Source organism: Oppia nitens, unplaced genomic scaffold, assembly GCF_028296485.1.
Source record: "Oppia nitens isolate AA-2021 unplaced genomic scaffold, nextdenovo-longstitch-racon4-pilon3 scaffold16_pilon_pilon_pilon, whole genome shotgun sequence".
Classification (NCBI taxonomy): Eukaryota; Metazoa; Arthropoda; class Arachnida; order Sarcoptiformes; family Oppiidae; genus Oppia; species Oppia nitens.
In genome coordinates this window covers 1,152,103-1,170,000 of record NW_026533195.1, presented here as the reverse complement: position 1 = coordinate 1,170,000, position 17,898 = coordinate 1,152,103, and the positions used below count along the sequence as shown (strand labels likewise).

The 17,898-nt window shown below is 19.2% G+C and overlaps 4 protein-coding genes across 4 annotated transcripts in view; 2 read left to right on the top strand and 2 right to left on the bottom strand.

The window, feature by feature from the left end:
• LOC128965247 (protein white-like) overlaps positions 1–330 on the bottom strand; it is a 6,461-nt gene extending 6,131 nt beyond the window's left edge. The window contains exon 1 of the mRNA XM_054311898.1: positions 1–330. This exon is cut by the window's left edge and continues 4 nt beyond it. Within this exon, the coding sequence (XP_054167873.1) occupies positions 1–330 (330 nt within the window).
• A 1,491-nt stretch (positions 331–1,821) lies between these two features.
• LOC128965282 (collagen alpha-1(VI) chain-like) lies at positions 1,822–3,150 on the top strand. Its single transcript, XM_054311928.1, has 3 exons — positions 1,822–1,987; positions 2,073–2,279; positions 2,513–3,150. The coding sequence occupies exons 1-3, from the start codon at positions 1,849–1,851 to the stop codon at positions 3,109–3,111; spliced, it is 945 nt and encodes a 314-aa protein (XP_054167903.1). The 5' UTR covers positions 1,822–1,848; the 3' UTR covers positions 3,112–3,150.
• Positions 3,151–4,661: 1,511 nt separating this feature from the next.
• Positions 4,662–5,526, top strand: LOC128965246 (anti-sigma-I factor RsgI-like). Its single transcript, XM_054311897.1, has 3 exons — positions 4,662–4,758; positions 4,855–5,055; positions 5,144–5,526. Exons 1-3 carry the CDS (start codon positions 4,662–4,664, stop codon positions 5,461–5,463), a joined length of 618 nt encoding a protein of 205 aa, XP_054167872.1. The 3' UTR covers positions 5,464–5,526.
• Positions 5,527–6,187: 661 nt separating this feature from the next.
• Positions 6,188–17,563, bottom strand: LOC128965245 (kelch-like protein 18). Its single transcript, XM_054311896.1, has 10 exons — positions 17,522–17,563; positions 17,229–17,414; positions 17,057–17,151; positions 16,905–16,969; positions 16,605–16,809; positions 16,404–16,516; positions 16,238–16,318; positions 16,052–16,140; positions 6,591–6,867; positions 6,188–6,345 (listed from the first exon to the last, which is right to left on the bottom strand). Exons 2-10 carry the CDS (start codon positions 17,298–17,300, stop codon positions 6,188–6,190), a joined length of 1,155 nt encoding a protein of 384 aa, XP_054167871.1. The 5' UTR covers positions 17,301–17,414; positions 17,522–17,563.
• Positions 17,564–17,898: the final 335 nt, after the last annotated feature.

The window sequence follows — 17,898 nt, the reverse complement described above, 5'->3', positions numbered from 1 at the left end:
TTTGAGTATATGAACCGATTGTTTATTGTTTTTGTTTTTCATGAGGAACGGTATTTTGACTTTACTATCGACTTTACTGTAGACATCAATGTTATGCCAGGACAGTGATTCAGGACCGGTATCTCCAACAACAACATCAACAACATATTGATTAATATGATTATTATCACTGTTTAATTGACGACTGTTTTCTCTGTTATATAATTTATATGTCGATAGACTGGTAGTTAATGTTCGGTCAGTTATGTCATAACCGCCAATATTATTATTATTATCATTATTATTATTAGCAGCACTGGTTACACTGTAGTTACCTTGATCCAATTTCATTTTTTTTAAATATTTTTATTTTATTATTAATACTAATACTAATAGTATATTAATTATTAATTTTAAAAAATAATTTCTTAATAAAAAAATAATTTTTAAAATTATATTTCTAATTAAACTGAAAATATTAATAATTTATTTGTAATATTCCCATTTAAATAATTTTTATAACATCATCGCATAACTAGTTTTTTTTTTAAAAATATTAAAATATATAACCAATTAAAAAAATGTAATAAAAACGTTGATACTAGAATCGAGTATTTTATAAATTTTTATATTATATATATATATATATATATATATAATTATTTTATATTTTTATCTCATTTTTTATGTTTGTAATTAACTTATAATATTAAGCAAGCAATAAATTTAATTTCGCAACTAATATATTTTATATTTAATTATTAATTAAATAGATTAAAATCTTATTCTAATTACTATATATTTTTTTATTCAATTTGATTAGAGTTTATATAATTAATATGAAAATTATATAATAATGATGATAATATAATAAAATTATATAACAATGAATTTTTATATCATTTTATTTTATAGATAATACACTTTTCCTTTTTAGTTATTTACTTACAATTTATTTTGTATGATAAGTTAATTAAATAATAATAAAATTTAAGCATAGATTAATTAATTAATAAATTAATAATAACTATTTTGTAAATTTTTTTATAACTTGATAACTTTTTAGATATTTTTTTCTAAAATTAATTAATATTTATTATTGTTATTTATATAACTTAATTTACCAAAAAATAAGTTATGATATATGTTTAGTTAAATGTAAATTATTAATCTATTTAAAAAAAATAAAAGATAATATATTTTTTATTACTTTATTTAATTGACTAATATTTTAATATCTTATTTGTTCAAAGTTTATTATTTTTTAGATTAAGTAATAAATTTATATTGCAATAAAATAAAATAAAAATATTCTAGACTTAAATTTTTCATAATTTTTATTATATTTAGATTGTAATGATTTATTATTAAATAAGTACTTGTCACAACATATATATAATTTTTTTAAATAATAATATTATAGATAATAAAATTTTAGTCTTATTGTTGATTGTAATAAATAAAATTAAAAAAAAATTAATAATAATTATCTATTAATAATAATTTCTAATAAACATTGTCTACATACATATATGATTAGAATAAAGTAAATAAAAAATTTATTATTTTAGCTATTTAACTATATAAAAATTTATAATTTAATTAACTAATAAATTAATAAATTAAAATTAATAATTAAAATAATTATTTTTTTTTAAATTAATAAATATTATTATTAATTAATTAAAATTGACATCGCCATTTCATATTAAAATTGTGTAACAACTGGAATATAAAATGTAAAATAAAATAACTGTATAATTAATATACAGAAAAAATTAAATAAATTAATTAATTAAAAAAATTATGTTTAATAACAACAAGTTAACAACTACTAGTAGTACTAGTATATTGATATTATTGTTAATTATGCTAGATATTAATTTAAGAAATATTAATTGTCAATATGGTTATCCTAGTCAAAATGATAAACTAGCTACTATGGAAGAGGAAAATAAAAACTATCAAGTGACTTACGAAAAAAATGTTAAACAATTTGGAGATGAAGGTTTTTTTTTAAATATTTTTTTTTTTATAAATAAATAGTTAAAATAAATTTAAATAATTTTTGTGTATATTAATATATATATAAGGTTGTGACCCTGATCGAAAACAATATAAATGTCCAAATAGTCAATGGTGTTGTCGTCAGGGTACATACGATGGCGATCATTACGCTGATAATTGTCCCGATGGCCAACACTCATGTATAGAAAAATGTTGCGATAAACAAATGCATTACTATTGTCGTAGAAATAGTGAATCTAGTGATAATAAATTTTATGATTGTAAATATGAAGGTAATAAAAAAAATAGTTTAGTTATCTACTACTATTTGTATTTGTAGTAGTAGTAGTAGTAGTAATATTACATGTAGTGGTAGTAGTAGTGGTAGTAGAATTAACTATAAATATAAGGTTAAAATGTATCATTGAAACTGTTATTAGACACTTAATACTATTACAAGATTAAGATTATTTTTAAAATAATCTTATAAAATTTCTAAAATAATAAATATTAAAAAAAATTAAAGGACCAGATACAACAACACAGTCCAATAAAGTAAATGATGGTAAAGAAGGAAATACATATCAAGATGGAAATGCAGGTCAAGAAGGAAATGCAGGTCAAGAAGGAAATGCAGGTCAAGAAGGAAATACTGGTAAAGAAGGAAATGCAGGTCAAGAAGGAAATACAGGTCAAGAAGGAAATGCAGGTCAAGAAGGAAATGCAAGTCAAGAAGGAAATGCAGGTCAAGTAGGAAATGCAGGTCAAGAAGAAAATGCAGGTCAAAAAGGAAATGCAGGTCAAGAAGGAAATGCAGGCCAACAAAGAGTTTGGGGTCTACAAGGAATTTGGGGTCAAAAAGATATTTGGCGACATGAAGAAATTGGTGGTCAAGAATTAATTATACGTCAAAAAGGATTTGAAGGTGAAGAAGAAAATGCAGGTCAAGAAGGAACTGTACGTCAAAAAAGATTAGGAGATCTAGAAGGAAATGTAGGTCAAGCAGGAAATACAGGTCAAGAAGGAAATACAGGTCAAGAAGGAAATGCAGGTCAAGAAGGAAATGCAGGTCAAGAAGGAAATACAGGTCAAGAAGGAAATACAGGTCAAGAAGGAAATGATTAATTAGAATAAATGAGTTTATAATAGATAGCAAAAATTATTAAAATAAATTATTTTTTTTATTTTCTATATAATTGTGTGTTTGTAATAATAAATGATCCGATAGTTAGTATTACAATATTAAACGATATTTTGTTTAGTATTAGCTTTACAATAAATACCATTGCTATCAATCTATATATATTATAGAATTTAATTTTTAAAATTATTAATTAGAGTTTTTTTTATTGAATTTTATTGAATAAATATTAATATTTTGAAGCATATGTTTTTCTAAATAGTCTATTTAAGTTTAATATTATAGATATTAAAAAAATAATTAATTATATAGTAGTTTAAACTAAATAATTTTTTTAATTAGTTATAATAAAAATATTGAATTAATAAAAAATTTTTATATTATAAAAAACAAAATCTCCATTATGGACTTGMTTACTAAAAATTTATCATTATTATCATTAATAATAATAGTACTAATACTAATTGATCATGGTGATGCTGATAAAGAAAGTAATAATATATTAAAAAATAATAAATGATAAAAAAACATTTTAATAGTTAAAATGATAATAGTTATATATATATAATAAAAATTTAACAATCAACAAAAAAAAACAATAATTTTTACTATTATATTTTTAAGGAGTACTACTAATAATTAATATTAATTGATTAATTAAAAATATAAATGTTATATATTTTATAAATTTTTTTTAGAGGACACTTGTAAATGCGATGGTTACCATGGTAAATTTTGTTGGTTAGACGCCAATAAAAAAGAGGACAATCGATACAGTCTTAAAGGTATTTGTCGTATGAATATTGTCTATACATGCGATCGAAATCGTTTCGATAAGAAAAACTATGAACCCCTGCGTACCGAATGTCCGAAAAATAGTTTATGTACTAAACAAGGATCGAAAGCTGCAAATGCTAAATGTTCACAACCTGGTGAAAAACGAGTAAAATTTCATGACGATAATGCTAGTGGTAAAATTTTTAATTTTTTTAAAAATTAACTTTGTTTTTAATAAAAAATTAATATTTAAAAAATTAATATTTAAAAAATATATACAATTTTCTAGTTTATCTATTTTATTTTTTTGATAATGTCTTAATTATTTGCTTTTCTATTATTGCTTTTTAATTTTAAATATATATATATATATATATTTAATGTTAAATATTTTTTTTATAATTTTTTTAGCTGCTGATCATGAGCAACTGGCAGATAATTTGAAAAGTACTAAAAATTAATTAAATTTAAATAATAAATAGGACAAAAATTATTTTTATATGTATTAAATTTTTTTAAAATTATAATATAATTTTTATTTACTAATAAATGTTTTAATAAAATAATTTTTAAAATTTTTATACATAAAAATACTAGTAAAAATTAATGAAATATTTTTTAATTATACTAAATAAATTAATGAAATATTTTTTAATTATACTAAATAAATTAATTAAAAAATATTCATAGCCATTTTATATTAATACTTTATTATTTATTAATTTTTTATTTTATATATTTAATAATAATGGTCAACATGCTGTTAATTATTAGTCCTAGTCGATTAGTTATATTATTAATAACTACTATAATTCTACTAGATACATTTAGTCAATTAAATTGCCAAGATCAAGGTAAATTTAACTACCGACATTAAAACAAGCATGTCATTTTATTTTAAAAAACTAAAATTAACTAGCGTAAAACTTTTTATATAATAAAAAAAATAGTTTGTAACCTTGGTCGAAAACAATATAAATGTCCCAATAGTCAATGGTGTTGTCGACTATCATTCGGAATAAATTACGCTGATAACTGTCCCGATGGCCAACACCAATGTATAGAACAATGTTGTGATAAACAATTGCATTACTATTGTCGTAAAACTTATGATTCTAGTGATAATAATGGTTACTATTGTAGATATGAAGGTAAGGATTTTTTTTTATATAAAACTAATCTCTCTTTCTCTCTCTCTCTCTCTCTCTCTCTAAAATTAATAAAAATTTACTAATCTAGGACCAGATACTACAACAACTCAAACTATCAACGAAAATAATGATAAAAAAGGAAATACAGGTCAAGAGGGAAATGCAGGTCAAGAAGGAAATGCAGGTCATGAAGGAAATACAGGTCAAGAAGGAAATGTAGGTCATGAAGGAAATGCAGGTCATGAAGGAAATACAGGTCAAGAAGGAAATACAGGTCATGAAGGAAATACAGGTCAAGAAGGAAATGCAGGTCATGAAGGAAATACAGGTCAAAAAGGAAATGCAGGTCAAAAAGGAAATGAAGGTCAAGGAGAAATCAATGGATCTGTTTATTTATTAGCCCTTTAATTCCGACATTGTATAGCCTTTACCGCCGCTTACATTCACAGTTTGTCCATAAATAATACTGAACTCAAATTAATGATCTAGATTATTAAAAATTAAATTGAATTACAAATTTTATTTAAATAAAAATTTATTAGATTAAAAATATACTGTATACAGTAACATTTCATTGATCATACCAAGATCATACAGGTGTCCACAATTGATTAACTAGTTCCTATTACATACAAAATCAACTAGTACCAAGGTGATTTAATTGATGCTCAAATTTAGCTTGTTACAATATCATTGACTCAAAACTATAACTATGGTTAACTGATTTCAATATGATTTACTCCAGTTTATCTACCGTTTCATTTCCAGCACGTATTTGTACTAACAATGTACTTAAGACACGTGTAGTCAACGATTTATATACAGAATAATTAACCAATAAATCAGTCAATTCTATAATTACTTGGTCTCTGACATACGGTTCCTGTTTAGAGAAATCTGTATACAAATCGTTCAATTGTTGTTCAATTCTAGATATTTGGTCAAACAATTGGACACATCGTCGGACTATATGTTAGCCGATATCATGGATTAGTGCCGATTCTTGTATCTCAAGATCATGTAATTTGCGTAAAACATTTACCGGTGTCAATACATATCCTAGTTGTTTACCTCGACCTAGATTACCCGATTTCAATTGACCAGGTGCAGATTTCATAAATATTAGGGCTCTCTATGTTTTGCGCGGTTCAATATCGGGTAGTATACCGCCAAACAATTCAAACAACGAATAGCCGGTTATATTTGAATAATTGGTGTCCGTTATGTTCATAACAGATTCATCATCGTATATATGCAACAATACGGCATTGATATTAACATACAAACTACCTTGTACATTTTTATAGTCAACATTATCATCCAAGTTAAACGCTAGTTTACCGCCCCCATTGAATCCCCGACCAGTATGTGAGTCAAGTCAAAACGTGATAAGGCATCGAAATTGATTAGCGTTTTCAATCCCTTGATCAGTTAAGCTCAGAGACTCGAAACGGGTATCAATGGATTCAATTAGGGCTACCCGTGCGCTACGTGCAATTGATTTACTATGTTGCAGATATATTTAGCTGAACCACCTAGTTCAATTGTGACTAAACCGGCCATAAATGACAATTTTAGACTAGCATCTACATCTAGTTTATAGAATTTATCATACAATATATTGGCCATGGTAAATTTCATATTTGTATAGGCATTATCGGTTGATGATACCAGTGAACCGGGTACTTTATCTGAAAATAAATTGATACCGATAAAATTATCGGTACGTGCATCATAAAATTCGCCCAATTCAGCCACCCGTCCCAGTGCAGCAGTTTTCAATGGACTAACACTTATTAATGGTTTACTTGACTAAAATTTTGTAAAAATATATATATTAAAATATATTATATAAAATGTAAAATTAAATTGTAAATATAAAGTATACCTGTTGTGTTAATTGATTAAATAATGTTAGATTACCTTGATTTAGCGATGTAGACAATAGTTAATATATAATATAAATATTATACTATTATATTTTAACATTTTTAATTTAATAGTTTAGTTTAATAATGTAAATTAATTTTATCTGTATTTTATAATAATAAATTTAGTTTGTTATATTTAAATATATATATTTATAATAAAATTATAAATAATGTTATAATTTTGTTTTATTGACTTGTTTTAAGTATTATAAAGTAGCAAAATAAAAGTAGTTAAATGTTTTATCTTTATAGTTTAGTTTAATATATTAATAAATTTTTATAAATGATAATTATTATTTAGTGTAATTATTAGTACAAAAATTATTATAATAAAATAATATAATGATATAATAATAAAAGAATAAAATAATAAAAAAATAAAATAATAAAAAAATAAAATTGTAAGCAATAATAATGTTAAGTAACAAGTATCATATAAAATATAATAATAAAACAATAAAAAACTCAATTAAAATTTTTTTTAAATTATAAAAGCTGTATATATATAGATTTAATTTTAGTATTAAAATAATCAATGTATAATTATAAATAATAATAAATATTACATAAGTATAAACATTTAATAACTTTTTATTACTATTAATCTTTTATTTGATATAATTGTAAATATTTTTTATTTCTATAAAATGCGCAATTAAGCTTTCACAATTTTTTAATTATTTATTTTTATTTATTTATTCAACATTAAATGATAATTAAATAAAAATGAATCATTTAATTGTTATAATGTATTTTATAGTAATTTATCTTAAAATTTGTTTGTCATCTGAAAGTATTCAACAAAATAAAACATTTGTATGTTTGTTATAAATAGTTATTTTTTTTATTAATTTAATAATTTATTTATTTTTTCTCAACAGATTCGTAGTATAAATAAATTTATTTATTTATGTGGCGGTTATAATAGCGGCTATTTAGCAAAATGTATAAAATATGATGAAAATAAAGGCAATTGGCAACCAATTAAAGATATGATTTTTCAACGTAGGAATTTTAACCTGGTAACTTATGATAATAAATTATATGCTATTGGAGGTGATAATGTAAGTAAAAATTTTATTAAGTTAATATCATTATAAATAACTTTTATTTGTCAATTAAAGTCAACTGTACTAAGCTCTGTTGAAACCTATGATCCAAATTCAAATACCTGGCACTTGTCTAAACCGTTAAATATTAAAAGATAGTAAATATAATAATTTTTAATATTGAATTATAATTTTCATATATTTAATAATTAGTTTATATATTAACTTCTATATAGTGGTTTGGGTTCAACTGTTATTGATAATAAAATTTATGTATGTGGTGGTTATAATAATGGAAGAGGTATAATTAATTTAATTAAAGATTTTTAAAAAATATTTAAAACTCAAATTTTTGTAAATATATAAAATTCTATTTAGTTAAATCATGTGAAATGTATTCATCGAAAACAAATTCTTGGCAATTCATTGAACCAATGAAAACAGCAAGATATAATTTTCAATTAATAGCTAATAATGGTTTTATTTACGCTATTGGAGGAACTGGATCAGATAATTCAGTAGAACGATATTGTTTAAAAACTAATCAATGGACAATTATTCAGAATACAAATTATCCAAGGTAAATTAAAATATTAAATAATACTAAATTAATTAAATTTAAATTTAATATATTTTAAAATTTAACAGAAATTTTTTTGGAGCAACATTATTCTTAAACAATCTTTATATATGTGGCGGTTCTGGAAGTGAAAAAATCTGTGAGAAATATGATTCAGATAAAAATACATGGAAAACAATTGGTAAATTTAAATTCTTAAAAAAATAACTCAAATAATTATTTTAAATTTTATAATTTAAATTTCAAGCATCACTTAATAATCCAAGAAATTATTTCCAATTAATTGCATTCAGCAATAAAATATTTGCATTAGGATCTAGAGATTCAAGTAAAATAAACTATAATATTAAAAAAATTCAATAATTTTTATAATTGATTTATTTTAAACTATAGCTTCTGGAAATTCTGTTGAGATCTATGACCATAAATCTGATGAATGGTTTCAATCGGATTCTTTGCCATATAATGTTTATGGACATGCGGTATAATTTCTATTATAATAATAAAAGATAATTTTTTTTGAATAAATTATTGATTACTACAAAATAATTAATTTTAATTTTATTTATTAACTAATTTATACACAAATAATAGGTTTCCGTTTTGTAAAATACTTATGATATTACACCCGATGTACGGTCTATTTGTACGGATCGGTTGTATCATTTGATTGACTTGTTTTATAATAAATATATCGTTTCTGTGTCAATAACATTTTGTTTCTAATAACTGTATTTTAACTTTTAAAATTTAAATAAAAAAAATATTATTAAATAAAACTAAATTTAAATAAAATTAAACATACTTATCAAATGTTAGATCAAATTATTAGGTATAATATCGAAACAATTAAATTAAATAAATTCCATAGAAATATAAAATTATTAATTATATTATAACAATGATTAATACTTAAAAAATGAAATAGTTTAAATATAAATCTAAAATTAACATATTTATAAATAAAATTTATGAATAAAAGTCTAAACTTAAATTAAACTTTAAATTGACGACTTTAAATAAGTTTAATTATAAATAATAAACTAGGTAAAATAGAAAATTATTGTTTTAATTTTAATAAGTAATTTTTATTTACGCCACAAATAGCATTGAGTTTAAATTAATAAAATAATTATACAATAATAAAATAATCATTAAATTTATTATTAGAATTAATAGTTAATAAATAAATACAATGTTTGTTAACAAAAATAATTTATTTATAAATAATATTATAAAACTGCAACCTAATTATGTATAAATGTATTTAAAAAAATGATTTAAAAATAAAATAGAAATAATTAAAAATTTTTAAATAAATAAATAATTAAAAAAACAATATACCGCATGATCATAAACAGCATATGGTAGTGAATCAGATAGAAACCATTGATCAGATTTATGATCATAAATCTCAACCGAACTACTATAAGCTATTATTTAAATATAAATTACTTATTAAAAAATTAATCTTGTTTAAAAATTAAATTTAAAAAATAAAATTTACTTGATTGATGTGAACCCAATGCAAATATTTTATCATTGAAAGTAATTATTTGAAAATAATATCTTGGATTGATAAATGATGCTTAGAGAAAAAAATTAATTATTATTTTTATTATTTAATCAAATATTAATTAAATTATATTTTTTAAATAATACAAATTGTTATCCATATATTTTTATCTGTATCATATTTTTCGCAACTTTTTTCACTATTTGATCCGCCACATATATATATACATTATTTAAAAATACAGTTGCACCAAATGAATCTCTTTTTTATATAAGTAAAAATTGATTTATTTTAAAACATAATAAAATAAATAATTTAATTTTACCTTGGATAATTTGTATTCGGTATAAAAGACCATTGCTTAGTTTTTATACTATATCTTTCAACTGAATAAAATGCTCCAGTGCCTCCAATAGCATAAATAAAACCATTTTTTGCTATTAGTTGATAATTGTATCTAGCTGACATCATTGGTCTAGTAAATTGCCATGAATTTGTTTTCGATGAAAATATTTCGCAAGATTTAATAACTATTAAATAAAAAATTTATATTTATGTATGATTTTAGTTTTTTTACGTTTTATAAATAATTAATTTAAAATTAGAAAATTATACCTTTTCCATTATTTACACCACCGCATACATAAATTTTATTATCAATAACAGTTGAACCCATAGAACTATTGATTATAAATTAATTTGATAATTATTAATTATTAATTAATTTATTTGAAAAATTATTAAAATATAAAAATATTTATTTTTACTATCTTTTAATATTTAACGGTTTTGATGGTAGCCATTTATCTGAATCAAGATTGTTTGATTTAAATGTTTCAACAGAGCATAATTCACCAGTTGACTTTTTAAAAATTAAAAAAAATAAAATTTACTATAAAAAATTATTTAAAAAAATTAATAAATAATTTTTTTACTTACATTGTAACCTCCAATAGCATAAAGTTTTTCATCATATGTAACCAAGCTTAAATATTTACGTTGATAAGTTGTTTGATTGCCAATTGCTTAGATTTTCATCAAATTTTATACATTTTGATGTATATTTACCATCAATTAGTCCACCGCATAAATAAATATATTTATTTGTATTAGTTTTCTATATAAAAATAATAAAATAATATATTTTTCAGTGTTTTTTAATTTTAATTAAAATTTTATATATTTTTTAAAAATATTTATTTTTCTAATTTTTTATGGGTAGATATTTATATATATATATTTTATTTTATTTAATTGTTATATTTTATTTGCAAAATTTTTAATTAGGAGTTACTCATGAGAAAGTGTCGAATGATTTGAAAAGTATTAGTAAACCAACTAAGTAATTTATTTTTAAATAAATTATTCAATTAAAAAATTATTTGTACTGTAAATGTATACATTTTTTTAATTATTTAAAAATTATATTTATTTAAATAACTTAAATTACTAAAAATTACTAGTCAAAATAATATTAATAATGATTAATGACATTTTTATTTAATAATTATTACAACTAAACTTTATAAAATAATAAATAAAATATTGGACGCCATTTTAAATTAATAAACTTTATTGAAAATAACAAATATAAAAAAATTTTCAAAATGAAGTTAATTATTAGTACTAGTAAATTTGTAAAAATACTAATAACTATTTTAATTTTACTAGATACATTTATTCAATTTAATATACAAGTTGAGTCAATGTGGAATTAAAAAATATCAAAAACATTATGAAAGTTATGTTCAACAACAAAGGTAGATTGGTAATTTTTTAATAGGATTATTTAATACCCAACATGACTAGAGTTGAGTTTATATTGTATTGTTCAGGCATTTTATAGCGCCATTTATAAATAAAAATTTTTATTAATATGTATTAAGGTTATTTATATTATTTTTAATAATATCGAAAATATATAAATAATCTTTAAAAATTATATTTATTATATAGTATAACTAATATAAACTTTATAAAATATTATAATTTTTTATGTATTTCATTAAAATAAAATTTTATTTCTATATAGATAAAATATCTTTAATAGATATTAGATAAGTTAATTAAAATATTTATTACATTATAATAATTTTTACATTTTAATAATACCAATAATTTAATAATTTATAATTTTATTACACTTTTTGTTAAAAAATTAATTTTATTTATAATATTGTTGTTCAACTTAAACATGTAAAATAGTAATAAATCATGATTAGCATGAATTTTAATAATGTTTAAATTAATATATAACTTAATAATCTAAATTTAACTAGATAACTGAAAAAATAAAATACAATAAAAAATTAGTAATTATTTATTTGCACCAATAAATTATAATAAATTATTATATTATAAATTATTAAAACTAGAAATAAAACTCCTAAAATTAATAAATATTTTTTTCTATAAAAACTACAAAAAAATAGTTTAGAATAAATAGTTTTACTAGATTTTAATTATTTTAAGTACAGTAATCAAAATATTTTATTAATAAAAACAATGAATTGTTTAATAATTATTAAGTGTCTAATAGTTATTTATTTAACTATTTGTTTATCTACTAAAAGTATTGAAACCAATAAAACAAATGTATGATTTTTGTAAATAAATTTATAAAATTTTTATATACAGTATTTTTATTAATTAAATTATTATTAAAATTTTATCGATAGCTTACCAATGAAAATGATAGTATATATTTATGTGGCGGTTATAGTATAAATGATTATTCAGCAAAATGTATAAAATATGATGAAAATAGAGGCGATTGGCAACCAATTAAAAGTTTGTTTTATAAGCGTGCATATTTTAGTTTGTTAACCTATCATAGTAAACTCTATGCAATTGGCGGATGGAATGTAAGTTTTATAAATATAATTATTTTTAATTAATTATTTAAATATTTATTTAATTTTTAAAAATTAGTCATCTGGTGAATTAAAATCTGTTGAAATCTACGATCCTTTAGTAAATAATTGGCAACAAACAAAGTCATTGAATATTAAGAGAGAGTAATTTTATTATTAACATAAAATTATAATTTATAATTATATTAATGTAAATATTTAATTTCAAACTAGTGCAATGGGTGCAGCAGTTATTGATGATAAAATTTATGTATGCGGTGGTTTAAATAATGATAAAGGTAATTTATAATAATTTAATAATAATTTAATAATAATTTAATAATAATTAAATAATAATTTAATAATAATTAAATAATAATTTAATAATAATTTATATAATAATTAATAAATTAAATATTTTTATTAAGTTAAATTAATTTTAAATTTATTTATTAATAAAATTAAAATTATACTCTAAATATCTACAAAAGCTACAAGCTCATGTGAAATATTTTCATTAACAACAAATTCATGGCATTTTTCTGAACCAATGATTGTTGCTAGGGCAAAATTTCAGTTAATAGCAAATAATGATTTTTTATACGCTATTGGAGGAACTGTATCAACAAATTCAGTTGAAAGATATAGTCTAAAAACAAACAAATGGTCATTAATTCAGAATACAAATTATCCAAGGTAAATTAACTTTTTAAATTTATTGGCTTTTTATATTTTATAATTAATATTTATTTTTTGTCTATTAAAATTTTTAATTTTTATAAAAGAAATTTATTTGGTGCAACATTATTTTTAAACAATATATTTATCTGTGGCGGTGATACTCACCATAATAATTGTGAAAAATATGATTCATTTAAAAATTTATGGAAAACTATTTGTAAATATGAATTTTTATTTAAATCAATTTTTTTAAAAACTAATTAATTTTCAACAATAAACTAAAAAAAATAATTTAGCATCTTTAAATAATCCAAGATACCATTTTCAATTAATTACATTTAACGGTAAAATATTTGCATTAGGATCATATGAAAAATGTAAAATTATTATTATATATAACATATATAAATAAAAATTTTAAAAATATAATTATATTGTTTATAACAAATAGCTTACGGAAGTTCAGTCGAGATATATGACGATAAATCTGATCAATGGTTTCAATCGGATTCACTTCCATATAATGTTTATGCACATGCGGTATAGTGTTTTTTACTATATATAATTTAAAAAAAAATAGTTAAAAGTTTATTATTAAATATATATATTTTGTTTAATTAACACATTTTATTCTTTATTGTTTAACATATAGGTTGCTGTTTTATAAATGATTGAAATGAATTGATGAAATGACATTATATAATTATTTTTTTTTGTTTTTTTTTTAAATTTTGTAAAATAGATATTTATTTACTTTATATATATCTTACTATTAAAAAGTTAAAAACATTTTTTTCTATTCCCTATAAAATTATACTTAAAATGCAGTTGAATATAATATAATTAATATTAGTTGTACTGCAATGAAAAATAATATTATTATTTTAATTATAGTTAATTATTATTAATTATTTGAAATTGTTGTCTAATATAAGTCATTAAAACTAGTATTTAGTTAAACATCATTTACTTATCGATAACATTACATTCGTTGTGTGTCTATTTGTATCCATCAAAATTATAATTTAAAATAAATACCATTTTATTATGTTAGAAAATTTTAATTATATAATAGTTATAAACAAATTTATAAATTAAATGATTAATTTTTACGATTTTCATTTCAATAAGTTTTTTGGTTTATGTATATAAAATATAAATTTTGAACTAATATATATAAAAAAATATTAATTATTACATTACATTTTAATATTTTTTTAAGTTGTAATTTGTTTATAGATTAATTTATACATTTATTTTTATTATTTAATGTATTTAACAAATTGTTTTTACAAATTTATTGAAATTATAATGATTTTTAATGAAGAAAATAGTAAAGTTTATACTTTGTAATTTTACAGGCAATTAATTAGGTGTGGTGACAACCATGTTATATTAAAGATTATTATTAATAATTATATTAAACAAATATATATATATATATCATATATAAAAAACATTAATATAAACTTTTTAAAATAATTTTAAATAACATAAAAGAATATTAAAAATTCTGTAATATTTTTTTTAATAACAATTAAAACTATACTTATTTCACCTTTATATTTATTATTATAATATAAAAAAATATTTTATTAATATATGATAATTTTATTTTAATATTTTAATTATCTTTTAAAACAATAAATTATTAAACAATAACATAATAATAATATATAAAATTATAAAAAAATTAAATGATAAAATTTTAATGTATTTAATAGCAATATAAGTTTATTACAGTTTATCAATTAAATATAAACTTTGAACAAATATATTATAAAATATTAATCAATTAAATAATTAAAATATTTATTAAATGTTTTTTAGACATTATATTAATATAAAATTAAAATAATATATTTGTGTAAATTTTATTACAGAATATGTTATTACATAAAATTTGTCCATAAATGATACTGAACCAAATGATGATATAGGTCTACTCACAGAAAATTAAATAAAAATTAATCATTAATTTGTGTGAATGTAAATTAAAACAAATAATTAAACAAGCTTAACATATATGATGACATTGAAAATGACAGGTTGAATTTGTTTTTTTTTTAATAAAACATTTTAATTTTTTATGTAAACTTTAACAATTAATTATACAATAATAAAAAATCATTTAATTTATTATTAGAATTAAATAATTTTATATTGTTTATTTATTCAAAAAACTGTATATTTGATATACAAATTAATACATTATATTTTAGTGAATAAATAAATAAAATGTTTGTAAAACAATAATATATTATAAAAAATATTATAAAAAATATTATAAAACTGCAACCTATTTATCATGTAGAAATGTTGAATAAAAATGATTAAAATTGTAATAATTAATAATTTTAAAAAAAATAATTAAAAAATCAATATACCGCATGATCATAGACAGCAGAAGGTAGTGAATCAGATAGAAACCATTGATCAGATTTATAATCATAAATCTCAACCGAACTACTGTAAGCTATTTGTTTAAATATAAATAATAATAATATAAAAATTAGTATTGTTTAAAAATAAAATTTAAAAATTAATAAAATAATAAAATAAAATAAGTTTACTTGATTGATGTGATCCCAATGCAAATATTTTATCATTGAAAGTAATTATTTGAAAATAATATCTTGGATTGATAAATGATGCTTACAGGAAAAAAAACACAAAAAAGTAATTATTATTTTTATTAATTAATCAAGTATTATTTAAATTATATTTTTTAAATAATACAAATAGTTATCCATGTATTTCTATCTGTATCATATTTTTCGCAAATTTTTTCACTTGATGAACCGCCACAGATATATATATTATTTAAAAATACAGTTGCACCAAATGAATCTCTTTTTTTAAGTAAGGAAAATTAATTATAAATTTATATAACAAAAACGGCAATGTATTTTAATTAAAATAAATAAATAATTAACTTACCTTGGATAATTTGTATTCGGTATAAATGACCATTGCTTAGTTTTTATACTATATCGTTCAACTGAATAAAGTGTTCCAGATCCTCCAATAGCATAAATAAAACCATTGTTTGCTATTAGTTGAAAATTTGATCTAGCTAACATCATTGGTCTAGTAAATTGCCATGAATTTGTTTTCGATGAAAATATTTCGCATGATTTAATAACTATTTGATAAATAATTTTTAACTATTTAAAGCTTTATAAATTTTTACATTTATATTTTTAAAAATAATTAATTAAAAATTGTAAATTATAATACCTTTTCCATTATTTACACCACCACATACATAAATTTTATTATCAATAACAGTTGAACCCATAGAACTATTAATAATTAATTAATTAGATAATTTATTATTTATTAATTAATTTTTAAAAAAATTATTAAAATATAAAAATATTTATTTTTACTATCTTTTAATATTTAACGGTTTTGATGGTTGCCACTTATCTGAATCAAGATTGTTTGATTTAAATGTTTCAACCGAGCTTAATTCACCAGTTGACTTTTTTTTACAAAATTAACAAGTTAAATTACTATTTACTATTAAAAGTTATTTACAAAAATAAATTTTTTACTTACATTATAACCTCCAATAGCATAAAGTTTTTCATCATAACTAACCAAGCTTAAATATTTACGTTGATAACGCATAGGATTAATTGTTTTCCAATTTCCTGGATTTTCATCAAATTTTATACATTTATCTGTATATTTACCATCAATTAGTCCACCGCACAAATAAATATATTTATTTGTATTAGTTTTCTAATTAAAGTAAAAAAAATAATTTATTTTGTTTTTTAATTTTAATTAAAATTTTATATATATATATAAATTATTTAATATTAAATCATTCAAATGTTTTTTTTTACATTTTGTTGTTCAATACATTCAGTGAACACAAAAATTGTTAAATAAATAAATAATTTGATAAGTTTTAGATTATTCATTATATTTAATTTATAATATGTTATAATTTTTATTTTTAATTAATTTTTTTTAAAAATTATACATATTTATTTTTAAAAAATTAGCTGCTTTTATGGAAAAGTTAATAATCTAAAATTATTTATAATTTTATTATATAATATGATAAGTATTTTTTTATAATTATATTTCATTAATATTAATAAAACTAATATTAAATAATTATTTTTAATGTAATAAATTTTAATTATAAAAACTTAATATTTTAATAATTAATTATATGATAACTTAATTTGGTATAAAATATTATTAAAAATTTTAC

Excerpts from the sequence above, each read along its gene's own strand:
- LOC128965282 (XM_054311928.1), top strand. The coding sequence starts at position 1,849 with ATGCTAGATATTAATTTAAGAAATATTAATTGTCAATATGGTTATCCT. Across the intron at positions 1,988-2,072 it reads TAAACAATTTGGAGATGAAG|GTTGTGACCCTGATCGAAAA; the intron begins GTTTTTTTTTAA and ends TATATATATAAG. Across the intron at positions 2,280-2,512 it reads TTATGATTGTAAATATGAAG|GACCAGATACAACAACACAG; the intron begins GTAATAAAAAAA and ends AAAAAATTAAAG.
- LOC128965246 (XM_054311897.1), top strand. The coding sequence starts at position 4,662 with ATGCTGTTAATTATTAGTCCTAGTCGATTAGTTATATTATTAATAACT. Across the intron at positions 4,759-4,854 it reads ATTAAATTGCCAAGATCAAG|TTTGTAACCTTGGTCGAAAA; the intron begins GTAAATTTAACT and ends TAAAAAAAATAG. Across the intron at positions 5,056-5,143 it reads TTACTATTGTAGATATGAAG|GACCAGATACTACAACAACT; the intron begins GTAAGGATTTTT and ends TTACTAATCTAG.
- LOC128965245 (XM_054311896.1), bottom strand. The coding sequence starts at position 17,300 with ATGCGTTATCAACGTAAATATTTAAGCTTGGTTAGTTATGATGAAAAA. Across the intron at positions 17,152-17,228 it reads ATGCTATTGGAGGTTATAAT|TCAACTGGTGAATTAAGCTC; the intron begins GTAAGTAAAAAA and ends TGTAAAAAAAAG. Across the intron at positions 16,970-17,056 it reads CCGTTAAATATTAAAAGATA|TTCTATGGGTTCAACTGTTA; the intron begins GTAAAAATAAAT and ends AATTATTAATAG.